Below are 25,055 nucleotides of genomic sequence, written 5' to 3' on the forward strand. Positions count from 1 at the left end.
ATGAATTAGAGGAGATAATGATATGGTCTTGTTCTAAAGCTTAGACTGTCAGCTTTAAAAGAAGACCAGGTCCCTATCTCTGACAACGATCCCAAGACACGATGGGTTAAAGCAGCCCTCGCTCTCCTGCCCAAGCTCTGCTTGGGCTGAACTGGAGTTCTTTTCTCAAAGCTTAAGCAGAGCTCAGACAAAACTGTTAAGGGTTTAATATGCAGATCATACATTGAAGGTTCATCTGGTTTCCAGTTCTAGATAAGTTTATTTTCTAAAAGTGCAAAATAAGCTTCTGATGATGTCCTAATGAACACATTTAGTAGATTAACATATTACTCGATAAACAGAGTTCTAACTGCCCACAACCCATGAACTGCAATTACGTGGGAAGGCTTGGGTATACTAAACTACTATACATCAGACTAAGCTAGGTTGATGATAACATACAGTCAGGTCCATAAATATTGGGACATCGACACAATTCTAACATTTTTGGCTCTATACACCACAATTGATTTGAAATGAAACAAACAAGATGTGCTTTAACTGCAGACTGTCAGTTTTAATTTGAGGGTATTTACATCTAAATCAGGTGAACGGTGTAGGAATTACAACAGTTTGCATATGTGCCTCTCACTTGTTAAGGGACCAAAAGTAATGGAACAGAATAATAATCATAAAGCAAACTTTCACTTTTTAGTACTTGGTTGCAAATCCTTTGCAGTCAATTACAGCCTGAAGTCTGGAATGCATAGACATTTCATCCCTGGTGATGCTCTGCCAGGTCTCTACTGCAACTGTCTTCAGTTCCTGCTTGTTCTTGGGGCATTTTCCCTTCAGTTTTGTCTTCAGCAAGTGAAATGCATGCTCAATCGGATTCAGGTCAGGTGTATGACTTGTCCATTGCATAAAATTCCACTTCTTTCCCTTAAAAAACTCTTTGGTTGCTTTTGCAGTATGCTTTGGGTCATTGTCCATCTGCACTGTGAAGCGCTGTCCAATGAGTTCTGAAGCATTTGGTTGAATATGAGCAGATAATATTGCCCGAAACACTTCAGAATTCATCCTGCTGCTTTTGTCAGCAGTCACATCATCAATAAATACAAGAGAACCAGTTCCATTGGCAGCCATACATGCCCACACCATGACACTACCACCACCATGCTTCACTGATGAGGTGGTATGCTTAGGATCATGAGTAGTTTCTTCCTTCTCCATACTCTTCTCTTCCCATCACTCTGGTACAAGTTGATCTTGGTCTCATCTGTCCATAGGATGTTGTTCCAGAACTGTGAAGGCTTTTTTAGATGTCATTTGGCAAACTGTAATCTAGCCTTCCTGTTTTTGAGGCTCACCAATGGTTTACATCTTGTGGTGAACCCTCTGTATTCATTCTGGTGAAGTCTTCCCTTGATTGTTGACTTTGACACACATACACCTACCTCCTGGAGAGTGTTCTTCATCTGGCTAACTGTTGTGAAGGGTGTTTTCTTCACCAGGGAAAGAATTCTTCGGTCATCCCCCACAGTTGTTTTCCGTGGTCTTCCGGGTCTTCCGGTGTTGCTGAGCTCACCGATGCGTTCCTTCTTTTTAAGAATGTTCCAAACAGTTATTTTGGCCACGCCTAATGTTTTTGCTATCTCTCTGATGGGTTTGTTTTGTTTTTTCAGCCTAATGATGGCTTGCTTCACTGATAGTGACAGCTCTTTGGATCTCATCTTGAGAGTTGACAGCAACAGATTCCAAATAGCACACTTTAAATGAACTCTGGACCTTTTATCTGCTCATTGTAATTGGGATAATTAGGGAATAACACACACCTGGCCATGGAACAGCTGAGAAGCCAATTGTCCCATTACTTTTGGTCCCTTAACAAGTGGGAGGCACATATGCAAAGTGTTTGTAATTCCTGCACCGTTCACCTGATTTAGATGTAAATACCCTCAAATTAAAGCTGACAGTCTGCAGTTAAAGCACATCTTGTTTGTTTCATTTCAAATCAATTGTGGTGGTGTATAGAGCCAAAAATGTTAGAATTGTGTCGATGTCCCAATATTTATGGACCTGACTGTATGTTATCATCAACCTAGCTTAGTCTGATGTATAGTAGGAATCCAACACTTAAACCCCTTTCACACGGGCAAGATTTCCACACGGGTGCAATGCGTCAGGTGAACGCATTGCACCCACACTGAATCCGGACCCATTCATTTGTATGGGGCTGTGCACATGAGCGGTGATTTTCACGCGTCACTTGTGCATTTTTCACGTAACGCAGGCCCCATAGAAATGAATGGGGTTGCGTGAAAATCGCAAGCAAGTGCGGATGCGGTGCGATTTTCACGCACAGTTGCTAGGTGACAATCGGGATGGGGACCCAATCATTATTATTTTCCCTTATAACATGGTTATAAGGGAAAATAATAGCATTCTGAATTCTGTGAAGAAGTTCGGGTCTGGGTAACAGTCGGTTTTTTATCATGCGCGTGCAAAACACATTGCACCCGCGCGATAAAAACTGAACATCGGAACGCAATCGCAGTCAAAACTGACTGCAATTGCGTACCTACTCGCGTGGGTTTGCTGCAATGCATGGGGGCGCATCCGGACACGCTCGTGTGAAAGAGGCCTTAGGATTTCTTGTGATTCTGGGGTCGCTGTAACCCTATTCAGTTCAATGGATGACATATTGGGTCACGTAATGTGTGTCATGGCAAGGATCACGGTCTAAGGGTCCATTCAAACGTCCGCGTGTGTTTTGCGGATCCGCAAAACACTGACATCGCCGTCACTTAATAGAAAATGCCTATTCTTGTCCGCGACATGTTCTATTTTTTTTTTTGGGATCAGAATTGCGGCACTGGAAGTGCGGATCCGGGCAGCACATCGTGCTGCCCCATAGAAATGAATGGGTCCGCAATTCCATTCCGCAAAATGCGGAACGAAATTGCGGACGTGTGAATGGACCCTAACTCTCTGAAATGAAGCAATTAGTTTACAACACTATTGTGGAAGAAGCTTGCTTCTTCAAAACGTGGGAAGTAGGACCAACAGGTTTTATTATGAAACTAACTTGTAGCTCTGCAGTGTGTCTTCTGTACACTAGCCATCCATACAGTGAGATGTTGGCAAGACCTAAGAAGAACTACTCCATGAACCACCAACAGAGGCTAAATGAAATACCTTCACAAAACAGATCTTTTGTAATTTTTTTTTATTTTTTTTGTGATCTTCCTCTCTAGACTCTTAGTATACAGGGGCTTTAAATGTAAACTCCTTTTCAATCATGTGGTTAAGCATGTTGTAGAATTCCCAAATTTGTAACCTATACTGATCCTATGGACCATAAGTGCACAATACAGTACTTTACTGGCATATGTTCTCTATTTTATTAAATAAATTTAATGAAACCTCACACTCTGTATTGTATGTACCACATCCTTTTAACTGTTCACTGCAGAGCATTGTGTAACATGGTGGATTACAACAATGGTTACCACTTGCGCTGAAAACTTTGCCTAGGGCCTCATGCACACAAGCATATTTGGCATCCCAAATCTGAGAACTGCACATACATAGGGCTATGCGTTACTTCATGGTGGTAAACCTGTCTGGAGGACTCACTCACTAATAAACACTAATGGTATTGTAAACTAAAGTGCACATGCTTGTGTGTATAAGGTCTTAGGATGTCCTCACACGGCAGATTTTGTTTGCACAAATTTCTGTGACTGAAAATCAATTCCATTCATCTGCGCTGTGAACTCTGACTGTTCCAGCGGAGGAAAAGACTGCCAGGGTTCACCGTATCCAGCATACCCGAATACAACCATGCACCGCCAAATCCCCATTCACTGTAATGGGATCTGGTGGTAATCTGGTCATTTTCCAGCATATATGGTCACTTTTGGCTAGACAAAAAAAAATGTGTGTAGTAGTATTTTTTTTTTCTGGCTGAAAGCTCGCATGTACACTGGGACACAGTGACTGGATTGAACTCAGCCTAAGTGGGGCTTGCAGAAATCCATGTGCTTGCTGATAGAACTCTATTCATTTTATTGAACTGGTTTTGAGTTGTAGAAATTTCTTCAAAAAAATCTTCAGTGTGTGAAGACACCCTTAGGGCTTAGCAACTGAAACATGAGAGATGCAAAGCACTATGTAATGATTAAAGGGGTTGTGCCATCTCAGACTTTGATGGCATATCGCTAGGATATACCGTCAAAGTCAGATAGGTGCGAGACCACCTCTGAAACCCACACCTATCTCCAGAACGGGCCCCAGAAAGGGAAGGAGAGCACACCTCACATGCTTTCAATTTATTTCTATGGGAGATACAAGAACAGGCAAGTGAGCGCAATCAGTACCATAGAAATTAAGAGCACACTGTACAAGTGCAGCCACCTCTCCTTTTACTTCTATGTGACTGCTGGAGATAGCCAGCCAACACTTGGATATTTTCCACAGTCCCGTAGAAAGTAATGGAAGGCGGCCACTTTCCACTCATTTCAGGGGTCCCTGGCTAGAGATAGAGAGGTGTGGGACCCGCACCTAACATTGGTGGCATATCCTAGCGATATGCCACCAATTTCTAAGATGAGACAGCCCTTTAAGATGTCTTAAACGGTTTATTTTGCCTTGACACCTCGGCTTGCTGTTATGGGGTGAAGCACAGTAAATTACATACTAAGCAATATTGCTATTCAAGTGAACCAGGAGGCTCAGTTGCCTACTTAATGCTCATTTGAATTAGTCCCTAAAATGCAGAGTAGTCAAGACTGCCATCCTTCCAAAATTGTCAAAGTATAAAACCATGTGTATAATTACTATTATTAGTATTAAAATGAACTAATTTTTTATTGTTCCAAAGAGAAATAAGTTTCATACTTCCTGGAATTTGTAAAACACTCTTAAATTACAGGAACATATTTAATTAACAGATGAATATGTAAGTACACCAACTGATTGTATTTCAGGTTCAGAAACAAAGTAAGCACCATCATCTTCAACATGTCAGTCAGTTCTTGAAGGCTCCAGCTTTGCTTGCCTTATTGATAAATATCTTTAGAAGATCATTGTCCATATTAGCAAAGGCGTCCGTCTGGGTAACCATGGTCATGTGGTTTATGCAGAATCTGAAGCAGAACTCTTCTAGGTCCTAGAAACAAATATCTCGTTTTAAAAACAACTTATCAAAGAGAATACCGTGTGCTGTTCGCATCCGTTGCTCCGCAAAAAAAATTCAACCTGTCCTATTCTTGTCCGTTTTGCAGACAAGAATAAGCAGTTATATTAATGGCTGTCTGTGCAGTTACGCAAATTGCGGAACGCATGCGGACACCATCCGTGTTTTGCGGACCACAAAACCCACAACGGTCATTTGGATGTAGCCTTATAGGGCGAAAAAAGGAGATTTATTGTGAAACTCAAAATGCAAATGTGATCGCACTCTACATCCAGCACTCTGCCCTGCCTCCATGCTGGATGAGACATTGGTGTACATTTTGGCCAAAGCGTAATAAGCCACTCACCACGTCAAGGTCGCCTTATTTGAGTGGTCCCTAACACTAGTTCCTACCTGTTTATGGGCCATGACAGCCACACAAAGTCCAGGGAATGCAGGTCAGCATGCAAGCCAAGCGCACTCTGCTTTTAACCCCGTCCGGTGCCATTACAGCTTTCATCGGATCCAGGGATGCAAGTACCAACATGCATACTGAGCCCACCATATACTTCTCCTGGAGCCAAATGGCTACTGGTAGGTTCTATATAAGCAGACTCAGTTTTATACTGACTTTAAAACCAGCCTCCAGGACAGATTGACTGGTCAGGTGTGCATGACTCAAAGGAGATCGCCACGCCTCCAATATATACTACAAAGAAAAAATGTGGGGGGTTTAGTCAGCACAACCCGTATGTAGGTGCACATCACTATGACTAAATACATATACAAACGGAAAATGCAAATGTGATCGCACTCTACATCCAGCACTCTGCCCTGCCTCCATGCTGGATGAGACATTGGTGTACATTTTGGCCAAAGCGTAATAAGCCACTCACCACGTCAAGGTCGCCTCATTTGAGTGGTCCCTAACACTAGTTCCTACCTGTTTATGGGCCATGACAGCCACACAAAGTCCAGGGAATGCAGGTCAGCATGCAGGCCAAGCGCACTCTGCTTTTAACCCCGTCCGGTGCCATTACAGCTTTCATCGGATCCAGGGATGCAAGTACCAACATGCATACTGAGCCCACCATATACTTCTCCTGGAGCCAAATGGCTACTGGTAGGTTCTATATAAGCAGTGTTAGGGACCACTCAAATGAGGCGACCTTGACGTGGTGAGTGACTTATTACGCTTTGGCCAAAATGTACACCAATGTCTCATCCAGCATGGAGGCAGGGCAGAGTGCTGGATGTAGAGTGCGATCACATTTGCATTTTCCGTTTGTATATGTATTTAGTCATAGTGATGTGCACCTACATACGGGTTGTGCTGACTAAACCCCCCACATTTTTTCTTTGTAGTATATATTGGAGGCGTGGCGATCTCCTTTGAGTCATGCACACCTGACCAGTCAATCTGTCCTGGAGGCTGGTTTTAAAGTCAGTATAAAACTGAGTCTGCTTATATAGAACCTACCAGTAGCCATTTGGCTCCAGGAGAAGTATATGGTGGGCTCAGTATGCATGTTGGTACTTGCATCCCTGGATCCGATGAAAGCTGTAATGGCACCGGACAGGGGTAAAAAGCAGAGTGCGCTTGGCTTGCATGCTGACCTGCATTCCCTGGACTTTGTGTGGCTGTCATGGCCCATAAACAGGTAGGAACTAGTGTTAGGGACCACTCAAATGAGGCGACCTTGACGTGGTGAGTGGCTTATTACGCTTTGGCCAAAATGTACACCAATGTCTCATCCAGCATGGAGGCAGGGCAGAGTGCTGGATGTAGAGTGCGATCACATTTGCATTTTCCGTTTGTATGTGTATTTCGCCATAGTGATGTGCACCTACATACGGGTTGTGCTGACTAAACCCCCCACATTTTTTATTGTGAAACTCACCTGTAAAATCTTTTTCTCGTCTTTTCCATTGGGGGACACAGACCATGGGTATAGCCTAGGTCATTACTAGGAGGAGACACTATGCAAATAGAAAAAGAAAGCTCCTCCTCCCTGGGCTATACCCCCATGTTCCACCAGGAGGACCCCAGTGCCTGCAAAACAGTAGGAGAAGGAGACCAAAGCCATAGAGACCAGAACAACGGAATACCACCATCGGACCGAAAACCTTCAGGACCCGAAGAACTAAACCAACCCTTCCTACAACAGGTAAGAATGGGAGGGAGCTGTGTCCCCCAATGGAAAAGACGAGAAAAGATTTTACAAGTGAGTTTCCCAAAAAATCTCCTTTTCTCGCACATACCATTGGGGGACACAGACCATGGGACGTCCTAGAGCAGTCCATGGGGTGGGAAAAACCGGCACCTCCAGGAGAAAATGCCCAGCGGTCAAACAGCAGAAAAACGATGATTCGGGCGGTCCCAGGCCTTAGAGAGGACCTTGTCGAACTCGCCATGTATGGGGAATACAACCATTTAAGGTTTCCTCGAGTGGAAAAGAGGGAATTCCTGGCTACCAGCAGAAGGAGATTTCCCCTGTATATCGAAAGTATCCCGGACCGCCGCCACCAAGTCTGCCACCATAGTGGACAGATTGGGCGAGGGCTCCAGCTCTGAGTCCTCGTCAGAACTGGATCTCTCCCCTTTCCGATCTATGATCTCTGCGAGGAGGAGAAGTGTCTGAACGGGCCTCTAGGCGAGGAGGGGGAAGCAGAATCATCTGAGGAAGGATGCTGCTGTGTACGCTGCCTTTTAGTGGTTGAGCGTCCTCTGTGGGAACCACTGGGAAGCGGTATGGTGGTAGCCGCAGGATCCGTAGACGCCATGCGTTCCATGAAGGCCATGGCAGCCCGAGAGACTTGGGCTAAGTCAGTGGCCGCCCTAGAAATCCGCAGGCTCCGACAGGGCGGAGGGAGGACTGGGCTGAGGGAGGGAGGGGAGGATGATCCTGTCCAGAGGCAAGGCAAGAGTCACAGGACCCAGAGACCGAAAGTGGCAAGCCGCAAACTTTACATAGCCCCAATGTGGCCAGAGGGGCCGACTTGGATTTTTGTGAGGCCCCAGGTTTTGGCATGATGGCGGTAATCCTGCAATGGAAGGGGTGAGGGTCTCCTACCGTTCCTGCAGCACGCAACCGGGACAGAGTGGAGCCGGGAGCAGCCTAGAGCGCTGAGCCGGAAGTAGCAGAAGACAGAGCGCCGCCCACAAATCACGTCAGGGGGCGCGAAACCCACGCGGGAAATATGAAAATAAGAAGACGCGGCTGCCGGAAGGGTAGGAGGGTCCGCCCCTTAGACACCGCCAAGGGAAGCCGGGAAGTTGCCGCTCATGTAGCGATGCCCCAGACAGGTATCCTCTCCCCCTTCAAACCCCCCTCCAAGCGGCCCTAGCGTCACACCGGGAGGCAGTGTACTTATCTGCGTCCTGTAGTCTTCGCCCTCAAATCCACACCAGCAGAGGTCACCTCTCAGTCAGCTGGCACAAGGAGTGGCAGTGATCTGGAGGAGGGCAGGAAGGTGAGCCCGAATCTGGTAGGCCGCCAGAGCTGCAGATCGAGCCCGGTTCCACTTAACTTCTGGGGGAGGGTGGGAGGTAGCCGGGGGCGTCAATTCGACCCCGGCGCTTGCTCCACCAAGAGACCAGGGAAGCAGAATTGCCACCCTGCGTCCACTGCAGAAAAAAAATTAAACGGGAGTGGAGAGAATGTCATCCTCATTAGACACTAAGCAAGAACTGGGGTCCTCCCGGTGGAACATGGGGGTATAGCCCAGGGAGGAGGAGCTTTCTTTTTCTATTTGCATAGTGTCTCCTCCTAGTAATGACCTAGGCTATACCCATGGTCTGTGTCCCCCAATGGAATGTGCGATAAAATACGTTACTTTGTTGGGTTTATCTGATGGCAAATAATCACTGAATTACAGGAGGTGTATGATAAATCTGCAGCAGTGCAGGCTAGTTTTGTTTATGGGGCAGGACAATTTAGCATCAACAGTTGCCAAAAAATGCCCACACATCTTAAACGTAAAGTAATGATAAAATAGTATGTGTTACATTTAATACTAAGCAACTGAAATGTGCAGTTGATTTGCAATTTAACTGGATTATCCGGAAAAAATCATATCATCAATATCAGATCTGCAGGGATCCGACACTGGCACCCAAGACGGTCAGGGTTAGAAGAGCTGGGTGCCCCGTGAGTATCACGGCCTCTTCCTAAGCCAGTGACGTCATATATCAGTCACGTGGCCTAGTTGCAGCTCAGCCCCATTCAATTCAATGGGGCTGAGCTGCAATACTAAGCACAGCGCCTATAAGTTGTACTTGGAAAGCTGCTGTGAGCCCGCATCGCTCCCTTAAACAGCTGATCGACAGGGGTGCCAGGACTTCTACCCCCGCTGATGAGATAATGATGACCTACCCTGAGTCTAGGTCATAATTATCTTTTCCAGCATGACCCCTTAAGTTATGTCACATACAACATTCAACTAATGTAAATGGTAAGGAGTCACTGCCATTATGAAATTACAACAAAACAGTGGCACCCAGTGGTAGAACTCTTATTGACACTACCTAAAAAATGTTCTGACGCTGAACACCGAAAACATACTGCATCATCTAATCAGGAATTAATCAAATGTTGATTAGAATTACAATATTTTCTAAAGACTTAAAATGAATTTTAGGATGGAATCAGCAAAAAGCCAATCTGTCAAGGTCTGCTCTTAGGAAATGTTGACCCCTTAAAGTGTAAATGCCGTTTTTTTTTTTTGTTGTTGTTGTTTTTTTGCTAAAGTGTAGAGACAGTGATGGGGAACATTTTTCTAATATACTTTATTTAGGGAAAACGTTTATTTGTGGTAGAAAACTTGGGCTGAAATTTCCCTCTTTTAAATGAGTGTTGCTAAGGGACATCAGACTTCCATCAGTATAGGAGAGACGGGTTGTGCGGAAGCTGCGGGCCTCTGCCTGCCCTGCTCCCTCACAGCCTGGCGGGGACAGGAGTCTAATGTGTTTAAATGAAATATACATTACTTCTATTATTAAATATAGTCTTACAGTATACACTAAGTTTATGCTCACTGACCAGCATGGCCAGTGCTGTCAGTGAGCCTTACCCCTGCACCCCTATCGTGCTGACTGATGAACCAGCCGCCGGGAGCGATGCCTGTAGTGGGCAGTAAGCGCCCACTACAGGGAGAAGCTGTAATACAGTATATAGAGACATAAGACGTAAAATGTTTATAGTTTTACTACTTTAAAGAAAATGTTACTTTGTGTTGCCTAGACAAACAGAAGATAAACTGAGACTAAAACGGGTATAGTAGCAAAATATAAATATACTTTATTGAGTGATACATAAAAAATTAATTATACATAATGTAATGCATCAGATAAAAAAGGTGGACTACACCTGAGGAGACTTAACGTAGTCACACAAAAATAGGGGAAAAGGGCAGTGAAGCAAAAAATTAAGACATACACTCACCTAAAGAATTATTAGGAACACCATTCTAATACAGTGTTGGACCCCCTTTTGCCTTCAGAACTGCCTTAATTCTACGTGGCATTGATTCAACAAGGTGCTGATAGCATTCTTTAGAAATGTTGGCCCATATTGATAGGATAGAATCTTGCATTTGATGGAGATTTGAGGGATGCACATCCAGGGCACGAAGCTCCCGTTCCACCACATCCCATAGATGCTCTATTGGGTTGAGATCTGGTGACTGTGGGGGCTATTTTAGTACAGTGAACTCATTGTCATGTTCAAGAAACCAAATGATTCGAGCTTTGTGACATGGTGCATTATCCTGCTGGAAGTAGCCATCAGAGGATGGATACATGTTCTCATTCTGTTTACGCCAAATTCGGACTCTACCATTTGAATGTCTCAACAGAAATCGAGACTCATCAGACCAGGCAACATTTTTCCAGTCTTCAACAGTCCAATTTTGGTGAGCTCGTGCAAATTGTAGCCTCTTTCTCCTATTTGTAGTGGAGATGAGTGGTACCCGGTGGGGTCTTCTGCTGTTGTAGCCCATCCGCCTCAAGGTTATGCGTGTTGTGGCTTCACAAATGCTTTGCTGCATACCTCGGTTGTAACGAGTGGTTATTTCAGTCAACGTTGCTCTTCTATCAGCTTGAATCAGTCGGCCCATTCTCCTCTGACCTCTAGCATCCACAAGGCATTTTTGCGCACAGGACTGCCGCATACTGGATGTTTTTCCCTTTTCACACCATTCTTTGTAAACACTAGAAATGGTTGTGCGTGAAAATCCCAGTAACTGAGCAGATTGTGAAATACTCAGACCGGCCCGTCTGGCACCAACAACCATGCCACGCTCAAAATTGCTTAAATCACCTTTCTTTCCCATTCTGACATTCAGTTTGGAGTTCAGGAGATTGTCTTGACCAGGACCACACCCCTAAATGCATTGAAGCAACTGCCATGTGATTGGTTGACTGGATAATTGCATTAATAAGAAATAGAACAGGTGTTCATAATAATTCTTTAGGTGAGTGTATATCGAGCACCTTGACACATAAGGATATCACATCTATTCGTCATAAATGTCAAAAAAAGACAGTACAAATATAGATCTCCAGGCATACATATGCATATAAAATACCTATCCAATGTGTCTAGAAATGTCACAAATGTCTAGATTTTATTAGTATGCACTTACATGTCTCCACATGGACATAAAGAGCTGCCTGTGCACTATAAACAAAATCCCACATGAAGACATGCATGTGCATGACAATCAATCACTTTAACCACCTCCGGACCGCTGTACGCACAGACGCGTCCTGGAGGTGGTTGTTTCATTCCGAGTGGACGCGCCGGCGCGTCCTCTCGCGAGACGCGAGATTTCGGTCTCAGCCGGCCCGCGCATGCGCATCGCGGGCCGGCAAAAGTTCGAGGAGAATTGCATCAGCAACCTGCCAGCCAATGATCGTCGCTGGCAGGTTGCTGATTTTTAAAAAATCGAATCACAAGCCAGATAACAGATCATATTAGTAAATATGATCTGTTATATGGCTTCTCTGCTCCTGTGCTGGTCCTTTTCGTCGGTTGGATCCAGCACAGGAGCAGACTGAACTGTGAGTACACCAAACACTACACCTTAGCCCCAGATCACCCCCCTGCACCCCAATTAACCCTTTGATCACCCCTTTGATCGCCCCTGTCAATCACTAGTGAAAGGAAAAAAAGTGATCAGTGTAAACTGTCACTTTTTTTTTTTCACTGGTATTGACTGATAGGTTTTAGGGATAGTTTAGGCCCCTTGGTTAGGTAGTTAGCGTCAGTTAGCGCCCACCCCACCGCAGTCACTTTTATTCGCTGATTAGCGTATCGCTAATCAGCATTTGTACTTTTATAGTATCTGTAAGTGATCAAAACTGATCACGGTCAGATCTATAATAGTATTAGTGTCACTTTAGTTCGCCCTCCACCCAAAACGCAGTGTTTGCCCGATCAGGCCTGAACGGTCGCCCACACGTGCGTTCACCCACACCCGCCCCACCGCAGTGACAAAAAATTATTTTTTTTTGATCACTGCACATTCACTTTACACGCACTGCGGCGATAAAAAAATCAGTTTTGATATTTTTTATCAACCGCAGCGGCCTCCGGTACTTCGCTAGCCTCCCCTTTGTAAGACAGGTTTGCTTTTTTTCTTGGGTAGTCTCAGGGAATACCCCTAAATTTAGTAGTCCAAAATGTCAAACAGGGGGTATTCTTCTGAAGAGGCCTACAGGATTCTGACCCAGTCGGATGAGGAGTGGGAACCCTCATCTGACGAATCTAGCGGGTCAGAATATGAACCTGTGGAAAGCAGTGGCTCTCTGACCCAAAGTTCGGACGAGGAGGTCCCTGGCAGCACCAGGCGTACCCGGCCCCGTGTCGCTAGACCACAGGTTACGCAGGATCCGCTTCAAGAGCAGCAGAGTGGGGCTGTCGCTGCCGGATCACGTGGTGAGGCATACACCAGCAGCACAGCCCTTCCTGGACCTAGTACCAGCACTGCCGTACAACATGGTGAAGTAGCGAGCACCAGAAGGGCAGTTGAAGCTGGTACGGTGGCACGTGCAGTAGTTACCCCGTCGCAGCCACCGCGCAGACAGGCCCGTAGACCCCCTAGAGTCCCTGAGGTGCTGGCAAACCCTGATTGGCAGTCACCAACTTCAGCCGCACCTGTAGTTCCCCCTTTCACCGCCCAGTCTGGAGTTCGGGTTGAGACGGCTCAAATCGGTTCGGCCCTGGGATTTTTTGAGCTGTTCTTGACTGCGGAGCTCTTGGACTTAGTCGTGGCAGAGACCAACCAGTATGCCACACAATTTATAACCGCAAACCCGGAAAGCTATTATGCCCAGCCTTTCCGGTGGAAACCAGTCCAAGTTTCCGAACTTAAAATTTTTCTGGGCCTTCTCCTCAACATGGGCCTGACAAAAAAACATGAATTGCGGTCATATTGGTCCAAGAAGCCAATTCATCACATGCCCATGTTCTCTGCTGCTATGTCCAGGACACGATTTGAGACCATCCTGCGTTTCCTGCACTTTAGCGACAACACCACCTCCCGTCCCAGAGGCCACCCAGCTTTTGACCGGCTCCACAAAATTCGGCCCCTCATAGACCATTTCAACCAGAAATTTGCAGATTTGTATACCCCTGAGCAAAACATCTGCGTAGACGAGTCCCTAATACATTTTACCGGGCGCCTTGGCTTCAAACAATACATCCCAAGCAAGCGTGCCCGGTATGGGGTCAAATTGTATAAGCTCTGTGAAAGGGCCACAGGCTATACCCACAAATTTCGGATCTATGAGGGAAAAGATCAGACCCTGGAGCCGGTCGGTTGCCCTGACTACCTGGGGAGCAGTGGGAAGACAGTCTGGGACTTGGTGTCACCCTTATTCGGCAAGGGGTACCATCTTTATGTGGACAATTTTTACACAAGTGTGGCCCTCTTTAGGCATTTGTTTCTAGAACGGATTTGCGCCTGTGGCACCGCGCGAACTAGTCGCGTGGGCTTCCCCCAACGGCTTGTAACCACCCGTCTTGCAAGGGGGGAGAGGGCTGCCTTGTGTAACGAAGAACTGCTCGCGGTGAAATGGAGAGACAAGCGTGACGTTTACATGCTCTCCTCCATTCACGCAGACACGACAATCCAAATTGAAAGGGCAACCCGTGTCATTGAAAAGCCCCTCTCAGTCCACGACTATAATGCGCTCATGGGAGGGGTGGACTTCAATGACCAGATGTTGGCTTCCCATTTAGTTTCCCGCAGAACCAGACGCTGGTATAAGAAGGTGTCTGTATATTTAATTCAATTGGCGCTGTACAATAGTTTTGTTCTCTACAGTAAGGCTGGGAGAACAGGATCCTTCCTCAAATTCCAGGAAGAGATCATCGCGAACCTCCTTTACCCAGGAGGTTCCGTGGCCCCATCCACCAGTGTAGTTAGCCGTCTACACGAGCGACATTTCCCCAGTGTCGTTGCTGGTACCTCAACCCAACCGCCACCCCGAAAAAAATGTTGTGTCTGTAGCAGGAGTGGAATAAGGCGTGACACCCGCTATTTCTGTCCTGACTGCCCTGACCACCCTGCCCTATGCTTAGGTGAGTGTTTCCGGAAGTACCACACACAGGTACACCTAGCATAGGGATTGCATCTCACAGGACAGGCACACAGGGCTATTAGGGCCCTTTTACTCACAGCTGCTGCAAACCTCTCCTTTCACCTGGGATAAAGTGCATAACGTACTTCGCCACATCTTTGGGCGATTTGCGCTTTGCACATTGTCCCATGGGGAAGGAGAGGTTTGTTCTATAAAGGTAAAAAAAACTAAACAAAAAAAAAATTACCGGTAAGTAAAAAAGTTTAAAAAGTTTAAAAAAAGTTAATTTGTTCTGTTCTAAAGTTAATAAAGTTATTGCTTTGCGGCCTGGTTTTTTCTTTTTTGTTTTGTTTTTTTTACCTTCCAGGTGGACCAACCGATCGACTAGCTGCAGCACTGATGTGCATTCGGACAGAAGCATTGCGCTGCTGTCAGATTACACGCAAGTCGGTGTATGCGGCGCTGCAAGACGAGATTTCTCCTCTGCAGTAAAAGATATGTTTGCCGAGGCATATGAGCTGAGGAGGTGGCGGTGTTCATATACTTTGGCAAACACTTTGTATATATAAAAAAAAAAATCCCGGCAATGATTTATTCATCCACATCGATTGATGTGAATGGAGAAATCGGGTTTGCCAGGGCATACGAGCTGAAGTGGGTATGGATGTTGGGCGGAGCTCCTATGTCCTGGCATACGCCTTTCCCCTCCTTTTTCTTTTTTTGGCAGACATTTTTTCATCCACATTGATCGATGCGAATGAAGAAATCTGTGCCGTTCATTTTTTTCTTTCAGCCCAGAGGCTGAACGGAAAAAAAAAATCTCATTACCTGTATGCTCAATATAAGGAGAATAGCAGAAACTCCTAATGCTGGGCATACATGTAATGATTGCGGAGACCCTCAAATGCCAGGGCAGTACAAACACCCCACAAATGACCCCATTTTGGAAAGAAGACACCCCAAGGTATTCGCTGAGGGGCATATTGAGTCCATGAAAGATTGAAATTTTTGTCCCAAGTTAGCGAAAGGGAGACTTTGTGAGAACAAAATCAAAAAAATCAATTTCCGCTAACTTGTGCCAAAATTTTTTTTTTTCTATGAACTCGCCATGCCCCTCATTGAATACCTTGGGGTGTCTTCTTTCCAAAATGGGGTCACATGTGGGGTATTTATACTGTCCTGGCATTTTAGGGGCCCCAAAGTGTGAGAAGAAGTCTGGTATCCAAATGTCTAAAAATGCCCTACTAAAAGGAATTTGGGCACCTTTGCCCACCTAGGCTGCAAAAAAGTGTCACACATCTGGTATCTCTGTATTCAGGAGAAGTTGAGGAATGTGTTTTGGGGTATCTTTTTACATATACCCATGCTGGGTGAGATAAATATCTTGGTCAAATGCCAACTTTGTATAAAAAAATGGGAAAAGTTGTCTTTTGCCAAGATATTTCTCTCACCCAGCATGGGTATATGTAAAATGACACCACAAAACACATTCCCAACCTCCTCCTGAGTACGGAGATACCAGATGTGTGACACTTTTTTGCAGCCTAGGTGGGCAAAGGGGCCCACATTCCAAAGAGCACCTTTCGGATTTCACAGGTCATTTACCTACTTACCACACATTAGGGCCCCTGGAAAATGCCAGGGCAGTATAACTACCCCACAAGTGACCCCATTTTGGAAAGAAGACACCCCAAGGTATTCCGTGAGGGGCATGGCAAGTTCCTAGAATTTTTTATTTTTTGTCACAAGTTAGTGGAAAATGATGATTTTTTATTTTTTTATTTTTTTCATACAAAGTCTCATATTCCACTAACTTGTGACAAAAAATAAAAACTTCCATGAACTCACTATGCCCATCAGCGAATACCTTGGGGTCTCTTCTTTTCAAAATGGGGTCACTTGTGGGGTAGTTATACTGCCCTGGCATTCTAGGGGCCCAAATGTGTGGTAAGGAGTTTGAAATCAAATTCTGTAAAAAATGACCTGTGAAATCCGAAAGGTGCTCTTTGGAATATGGGCCCCTTTGCCCACCTAGGCTGCAAAAAAGTGTCACACATCTGGTATCTCCGTACTCAGGAGAAGGTGGGGAATGTGTTTTGGAGTGTCATTTTACATATACCCATGCTGGGTGAGAGAAATATCTTGGCAAAAGACAACTTTTCCCATTTTTTTTTATACAAAGTTGGCATTTGACCAAGATATTTATCTCACCCAGCATGGGTATATGTAAAAAGACACCCCAAAACACATTCCTCAACTTCTCCTGAATACAGAGATACCAGATGTGTGACACTTTTTTGCAGCCTAGGTGGGCAAAGGGGCCCATATTCCAAAGAGCACCTTTCGGATTTCACTCGTCATTTTTTACTGAATTTGATTTCAAACTCCTTACCACACATTTGGGCCCCTAGAATGCCAGGGCAGTATAACTACCCCACAAGTGACCCCATTTTGGAAAGAAGAGACCCCAAGGTATTCGCTGATGGGCATAGTGAGTTCATGGAAGTTTTTATTTTTTGTCACAAGTTAGTGGAATATGAGACTTAGTATGAAAAAAATAAATAAAAAAATCATCATTTTCCACTAACTTGTGACAAAAAATAAAAAATTCTAGGAACTCGCCATGCCCCTCACGGAATACCTTGGGGTGTCTTCTTTCCAAAATGGGGTCACTTGTGGGGTAGTTATACTGCCCTGGCATTCTAGGGGCCCAAATGTGTGGTAAGGAGTTTGAAATCAAATTCTGTAAAAAATGACCTGTGAAATCCGAAAGGTGCTCTTTGGAATATGGGCCCCTTTGCCCACCTAGGCTGCAAAAAAGTGTCACACATCTGGTATCTCCGTACTCAGGAGAAGTTGAGGAATGTGTTTTGGGGTGTCTTTTTACATATACCCATGCTGGGTGAGATAAATATCTTGGTCAAATGCCAACTTTGTATAAAAAAAATGGGAAAAGTTGTCTTTTGCCAAGATATTTCTCTCACCCAGCATGGGTATATGTAAAATGACACCTCAAAACACATTCCCCACCTTCTCCTGAGTACGGAGATACCAGATGTGTGACACTTTTTTGCAGCCTAGGTGGGCAAAGGGGCCCATATTCCAAAGAGCACCTTTCGGATTTCACAGGTCATTTTTTACAGAATTTGATTTCAAACTCCTAACCACACATTTGGGCCCCTAGAATGCCAGGGCAGTATAACTACCCCACAAGTGACCCCATTTTGGAAAGAAGAGACCCCAAGGTATTTCGTGATGGGCATAGTGAGTTCATAGAACTTTTTATTTTTTGTCACAAGTTAGTGGAATATGAGACTTTGTAAGGGAAAAAAAAAAAAAAATCATCATTTTCCGCTAACTTGTGACAAAAAAAAAAAAAGTTCTATGAACTCACTATGCCCATCAGCGAATACCTTAGGGTGTGTACTTTCCGAAATGGGGTCATTTGTGGGGTGTTTGTACTGTCTGGGCATTGTAGAACCTCAGGAAACATGACAGGTGCTCAGAAAGTCAGGGCTGCTTCAAAAAGCGGAAATTCACATTTTTGTACCATAGTTTGTAAACGCTATAACTTTTACCCAAACCATTTTTTTTTTACCCAAACATTTTTTTTTTATCAAAGACATGTAGAACAATAAATTTAGAGCAAAATTTATATATGGATGTCGTTTTTTTTTGCAAAATTTTACAACTGAAAGTGAAAAATGTCATTTTTTTGCAAAAAAATCGTTAAATTTCGATTAATAACAAAAAAAGTAAAAATGTCAGCAGCAATGAAATACCACCAAATGAAAGCTCTATTAGTGAGAAGAAAAGGAGGTAAAATTCATTTGGGTGGTAAGTTGCATGACCGAGCAATAAACGGTGAAAGTAGTGTAGGTCAGAAGTGTAAAAAGTGGCCTGGTCTTTCAGGGTGTTTAAGCACTGGGGGCTGAGGTGGTTAATGGTCCCATACACATGCACATAGTATCATCCGTCTCTTATGTAGAGAGACAAATCCTATATACATGTGTGAGCATGCACATAAGTATCATAAGGCAAATAGGGCTGTTGCCAGTACTTTAAATAGAGCCATATATGAAAGTAGCGGGAATTAATCACCTAGATGCCCGCATCCACAAAGTGAAAATGGGGATCACAGAGATCAACCCCTGCAGCATGCACAAAGTAGCTAATTATGCCACAAGGAAAGTGATTGTTGCAACAAAAGGTAGCCTCACACTATAAGGTTACATAACCATAAGAATAGAGACTTGTATTCTTATGGGTATGTAACCTTATAGTGTGAGGCTACCTTTTGTTGCAACAGGCAGCTTTTTATGTGTCAAGGTGCTCGATATATGTCTTAATTTTTTGGTTGCTTCACTGCCCTTTTCCCCTATTTTTGTGTGACTACGTTATGTCCCCTCAGGTGTAGTCCATCTTTTTTAACTGATGCATTACATTATGTATAATTAATTTTTTATGTATCACTCAATAAAGTATATTTATATTTTGCTACTATACCCGTTTTAGTCTCAGTTTATCTTCTGTTTGTGTATGTTTATGTACACTGAGTGGGTACGTTACTATAGGGTACTCTTTATCGCATAGGATCACTATTAGTGAACGCAAATCTATGTGTATTTTGTGACTGTTGTATTTTAATCATTTGTGTTGCCTAGGGCTGCAACGATTAATCAACGTTATCGAATAATCGGCCGATTCGTTGCTATACGGGCGGTCAGGCGCTATGCCTGCGGGTCCTTGAACTTTAAATCACCGTATCTTTATTACCTTACAATGAAGCTCCAGTAACAGGCAGAGCGGGCGGCGGCGTAATGTCACTTACTCACGTGACGCGCTTGCTTCATTCATAAAGTAGGTGTAGCAGGCCCGTCACGTGAGTAAGTGACGTTACGCCGCCGCCCGCTCTGCCTGTTACTGGAGCACTGGATGCAGTGATTTAAAGTAAAAGTTACTGCCGGTTAAGGAATACTGCTGTGAGCGGCGGGGCCAGGGCTGTTATGGGGAGGGGGATCTGTGGATGACACTACTATGGGGGAGATCTGTGGATGACAAATATAGCATAAGATGCTATATAGTGCCATCCACAGATCCCCCTCCCCACAACAGTGCCATCCACAGATCCCCCTCCCCACAACAGTGCCATCCACAGATCCCCCTCCCCACAACAGTGCCATCCACAGATCCCCCTCCCCACAACAGTGCCATCCACAGATCCCCCTCCCCACAACAGTGCCATCCACAGACCCCCCCCCCACAACAGTGCCATCCACAGATCCCCCTCCCCACAACAGTGCCATCCACAGATCCCCCTCCCCACAACAGTGCCATCCACAGATCCCCCTCCCCACAACAGTGCCATCCACAGATCCCCCTCCCCACAACAGCGCCATCCACAGATCCCCCTCCCCACAACAGCGCCATCCACAGATCCCCCTCCCCACAACAGCGCCATCCACAGATCCCCCTCCCCACAACAGTGCCATCCACAGATCCCCCTCCCCACAACAGTGCCATCCACAGATCCCCCTCCCCACAACAGTGCCATCCACAGATCCCCCTCCCCACAACAGTGCCATCCACAGATCCCCCTCCCACAACAGTGCCATCCACAGATCCCTCTCCCATAAGTGCCATCCACAGATCCCCCATAACAGCGCCATCCACAGATCCCCCCCATAACAGCGCCATCCACAGATCCCCCCCATAACAGCGCCATCCACAGATCCCCCTCCCCACAACAGTGCCATCCACAGATCCCCCTCCCCACAACAGTGCCATCCACAGATCCCTCTCCCATAAGTGCCACAGATCCCCCATAACAGCGTCATCCACAGATCCCCCCATAACAGCGCCATCCACAGATCCCCTCATAACAGCGCCATCCACAGATCCCCTCCATAACAGTGCCATCCACAGATCTCCCCATAACAGTGCCATCCACAGATCCCCTCCATAACAGCGCCATCCACAGATCCCCTCCATAACAGCGTCATCCACAGATCCCCTCCATAACAGCGTCATCCACAGATCCCCTCCATAACAGCGTCATCCACAGATCCCCTCCATAACAGCGTCATCCACAGATCCCCTCCATAACAGCGTCATCCACAGATCCCCTCCATAACAGCGTCATCCACAGATCCCCTCCATAACAGCGTCATCCACAGATCCCCTCCATAACAGCGTCATCCACAGATCCCCTCCATAACAGCGTCATCCACAGATCCCCTCCATAACAGCGTCATCCACAGATCCCCTCCATAACAGCGTCATCCACAGATCCCCTCCATAACAGCGTCATCCACAGATCCCCTCCATAACAGCGTCATCCACAGATCCCCTCCATAACAGCGTCATCCACAGATCCCCTCCATAACAGCGTCATCCACAGATCCCCTCCATAACAGCGTCATCCACAGATCCCCTCCATAACAGCGTCATCCACAGATCCCCTCCATAAGTGTCATCCTCAGATCCCCCCCATAACAGTGTCATCCACAGATCCCCACAGTATCTCTATTGTCTGATTGCAAATGAGCATAGGCAAGTAAGGTGTTAATTTGCTGTTGGGGGAGGAGCCTTTGTGGGAGTGCGTGTACATATATCCACACAGTATTAGCTTGCTAATCATAGCTTGCTGCTTTTCCAAGGCTGCTATTTCAAGTGCTGCTGTTAGAAGTGCATTGGAGATATTCAGGAGGTAATCTGGAGGTGGATACAATCTAAACAAGTAAGATTTGTTTGTTTAAAATCTTTCCCCTCTTTACAATGGCAGATCTGGTTCTGTGCAGGAATTGTTGTGCTTTTATTTCAGGTTCCACTCTTCAAAGGTTTGGATACTGTCTGATCTGTAGACAGCTCTCCATAATGCAGCAGGAAATTACCTTTTTGAAATATGAGATTTTTAAATTAACCACTAAACAAACTCAGGCTGAGAACATTGCAATGCCACTGCCACAGAGGCCCCCTAGAAATGGAAGATGGGTTACTGTAGGTATAGGTAGACTGAGAGTTGTGGATAGAAGGCATGTCCCACAGTCTGTGGCTCTCCATAATTTTTTTGCAGCACTTTCAGAGTGCGAGAGCAACATGGAGGATGGCTCAAGCACAGTGGGTGAGAAACAATCATCTCCCATGCCTAAAGTATGTAAGACTGCAGCCAAAGACAAAAAGGAGAAGGTGAGGATTGATAGTAAGCAGTTGTTGGTGGGCGATTCCATCATAAGAGGTGTGAAGTTTGAGGAGAATGGTGTTGTGAGATGTCTCCCTGGTGCTACCGCTAGCAGGGATAGACGATGGATCCTAAATATTGTTAGGCAAGCAAAGCAGGAAAGGGAAGTGGATGTTATTCTCCATCTTGGGACAAACGATCTGGCTTGCAATGAGGTTTCAAAGGTGAAAGAAGCTTTTCATACACTTGGAAAGGATATACAGGAGGTTGCATCAACTGTTTCATTCTCTGCAGTTTTGCCTGTGCATAACCTTCAGCATGACAGGAAGATGCGCATTAAGGAATTCAATGTATGGCTTGGTGAATGGTGTCTGAACCAAGGGTTTGGCTTTGTGTCTCATGATAGCTCTTGTTGGAATGGAAAAGAACTGTACAAGAAAGATGTTTTGCATCTTTCTCTCAAGGGAACGAATGTCCTCGGTGAACAGTTCCAAGTATTTGCTAAGAAGCATTTAAACTAGGAAAGGGGGGCAAAAGAGTGATAATCCAGCAGTCCGACTGCCCCCCGGAACAATGCCAGAAGAGGCCAGTAGCACAAAGGCTAAGAAATGACAAGCTCAGAGTCTTGTCTACAAATGCTCGCAGTCTAGGGAATAAGATCAATGAGCTTGAGGCTATAATAGCATCTGAGAATATAGATGTAGTGGCTGTTACTGAGACGTGGTTCAAGGAGAGTAATGACTGGCATATATCAATACCAGGGTTCTCTCTATACAGGAAAGACAGAGAAGGCAAGAAGGGGGGAGGGGTGGCACTGTATGTGAAAGATAGCATAAAATCTAATTTGATACAAGTTAGCGAGAACAATTTAGAGTCAGTTTGGGTTACCTTGCAGCTTGATAATCATAAGGTAACTCGTGTAGGTGTTATATATAGACCACCTACCCAAGTCAAAGAATTAGATGATCTACTAGTTGAGGAAATAGCTAAAATGACATTGAAGGGGGAAGTTATCATTATGGGAGACTTCAATCTTCCAGATGTAAACTGGAAAACCAAAATAGCTAGTTCTGCCAAGAGTACAGATATTCTAAATTCCCTACTGGGATTATCTCTACAGCAAGTAGTGGAGGAGCCAACCCGGAAGGAGGCCATTTTAGATTTAGTATTCACAAATGGGAATTTGGTATCTGATATTACTGTAGGGGAAAGCTTGGGATCTAGTGATCACCAGTCAGTGTGGTTTACTATAAGTACAGTGACTGAGTCACACCACACAAAAACAAAAGTTTTAGATTTTCGAAAAACTGATTTTTCTAAATTAGATTAGTGGTATACGAGTCCCTATCAGACTGGAACAGTTTAATTGGAGTCCAGGAGAAATGGGACTACTTAAAAGTGGCACTATTGAAGGCAACAGAAGATTGCATTAGGCTTGTCAGTAAAAGCAAAAAAAGGAAGAGACCACTGTGGTACTCAGCAGAAGTGGCCAAAATCATTAAAAACAAAAAGATAGCATTTAGGAATTATAAAAAAAAATAAAAACGAGGATGACAGACAAATTTATAAGATTAGGCAGAGAGAGGCCAAACAAGTTATAAGAGCTTCTAAAGCACAGGCAGAAGAGAAATTAGCTCAGTCAGGGAAAAAAGGCGATAAGGCATTCTTCAGATACATAAATGAAAAAAGGAAACTAAAACAAGGAATTACCAAATTAAAAACTAAAGAAGGAAGGTATATGGAAGATGATAAAGAACTAGCTGACTGCCTCAATGAATACTTCTGTTCAGTTTTTACAAAAGGAAAATGAAGGAGAAGGACCTCAGTTGGGAAAGAAGACGAATGAATCTTTTGACGCATGTGTCTTTACAGAGGAAGAGGTTCTAAGTCAACTGTCTAAAATTAATACAAATAAGTCACAGGGGCCTGATGGGATACACCCAAAGCTATTAAAAGAGCTCAGCGGTGAACTAGCAAAACCATTAACAGATTTATTTAACCAATCACTGGCAACTGGAGTCGTCCCAGAAGATTGGAAATTAGCAAATGTTGTGCCCATTCACAAGAAAGGTAGTAGGGAGGAATCGGGCAACTATAGGCCAGTAAGCCTGACATCAATAGTGGGGAAATTAATGGAAACCATACTTAAGGAGAGGATTGTGGACCATCTAAAATCCCATGGATTGAAAGATGAAAAACAGCATGGGTTTACTTCAGGGAGATCATGTCAAACTAATCTTATTGATTTTTTTGATTGGGTGACTAAAATAATAGATGGAGGTGCAGTAGACATCGCTTATCTAGACTTTAGTAAGGCTTTTGATACTGTCCCACATAGAAGGCTTATTAATAAAGTGCAGTCATTGGGCTTGGACTCCCATATTGTTGAATGGATTAGGCAGTGGCTGAGGGACAGGCAACAGAGGGTTGTAGTCAATGGAGTATATTCAGACCAAGGTCTTGTTACCAGTGGGGTACCTCAGGGATCTGTTCTGGGACCCATATTGTTTAATATCTTTATCAGCGAACTTGCAGAAGGCCTCAATGGTAAGGTGTGTCTTTTTGCTGATGACACAAAGATTTGTAACAGGGTTGATGTTCCTGGAGGAATACACCAAATGGAAAAGGACTTAGGAAAACTAGAGGAATTGTCAAAAATCTGGCAACTAAAATTTAATGTTGATAAGTGCAAGATAATGCACCTGGGGCGTAAAAACCCAAGAGCAGAATATAAAATCAGTGATACAGTCCTAACCTCAGTATCTGAGGAAAGGGATTTAGGGATCATTATTTCAGAAGACTTAAAGGTAGGCAGACAATGTCACAGAGCAGCAGGAAATGCTAGCAGAATGCTTGGGTGTATAGCAAGAGGTATTACCAGTAGAAAGAGGGAGGTGCTCATGCCGCTCTACAGAGCACTAGTGAGACCTCATTTGGAGTATTGTGCTCAGTACTGGAGACCATATCTCCAGAAGGATATTGATACTTTGGAGAGAGTTCAGAGAAGAGCTACTAAACTGGTACATGGATTGCAGGATAAAACTTACCAGGAAAGATTAAAGGACCTTAACATGTATAGCTTGGAAGAAAGACGAGACAGAGGGGATATGATAGAAACTTTTAAATACATA

The 25,055-nt window shown here is 44.7% G+C and overlaps 1 protein-coding gene across 3 annotated transcripts in view; it reads right to left on the reverse strand.

Annotated features, from left to right (window-relative positions):
* Nucleotides 1–3,398: 3,398 nt before the first annotated feature.
* The window catches only part of RCBTB2 (RCC1 and BTB domain containing protein 2), a 107,668-nt gene continuing 86,011 nt past the window's right edge, over nucleotides 3,399–25,055 (reverse strand). For all 3 annotated transcript variants that reach the window (XM_040425466.1, XM_040425464.1, XM_040425465.1), the window contains exon 13: nucleotides 3,399–5,152. In XM_040425466.1, the coding sequence (XP_040281400.1) occupies nucleotides 5,079–5,152 (74 nt within the window). In that variant the 3' untranslated portion in view covers nucleotides 3,399–5,078. The remainder of the gene's footprint in view (nucleotides 5,153–25,055) is intronic.

Source organism: Bufo bufo, chromosome 3 (genome assembly GCF_905171765.1).
Source record: "Bufo bufo chromosome 3, aBufBuf1.1, whole genome shotgun sequence".
NCBI classification, from domain to species: domain Eukaryota; kingdom Metazoa; phylum Chordata; class Amphibia; order Anura; family Bufonidae; genus Bufo; species Bufo bufo.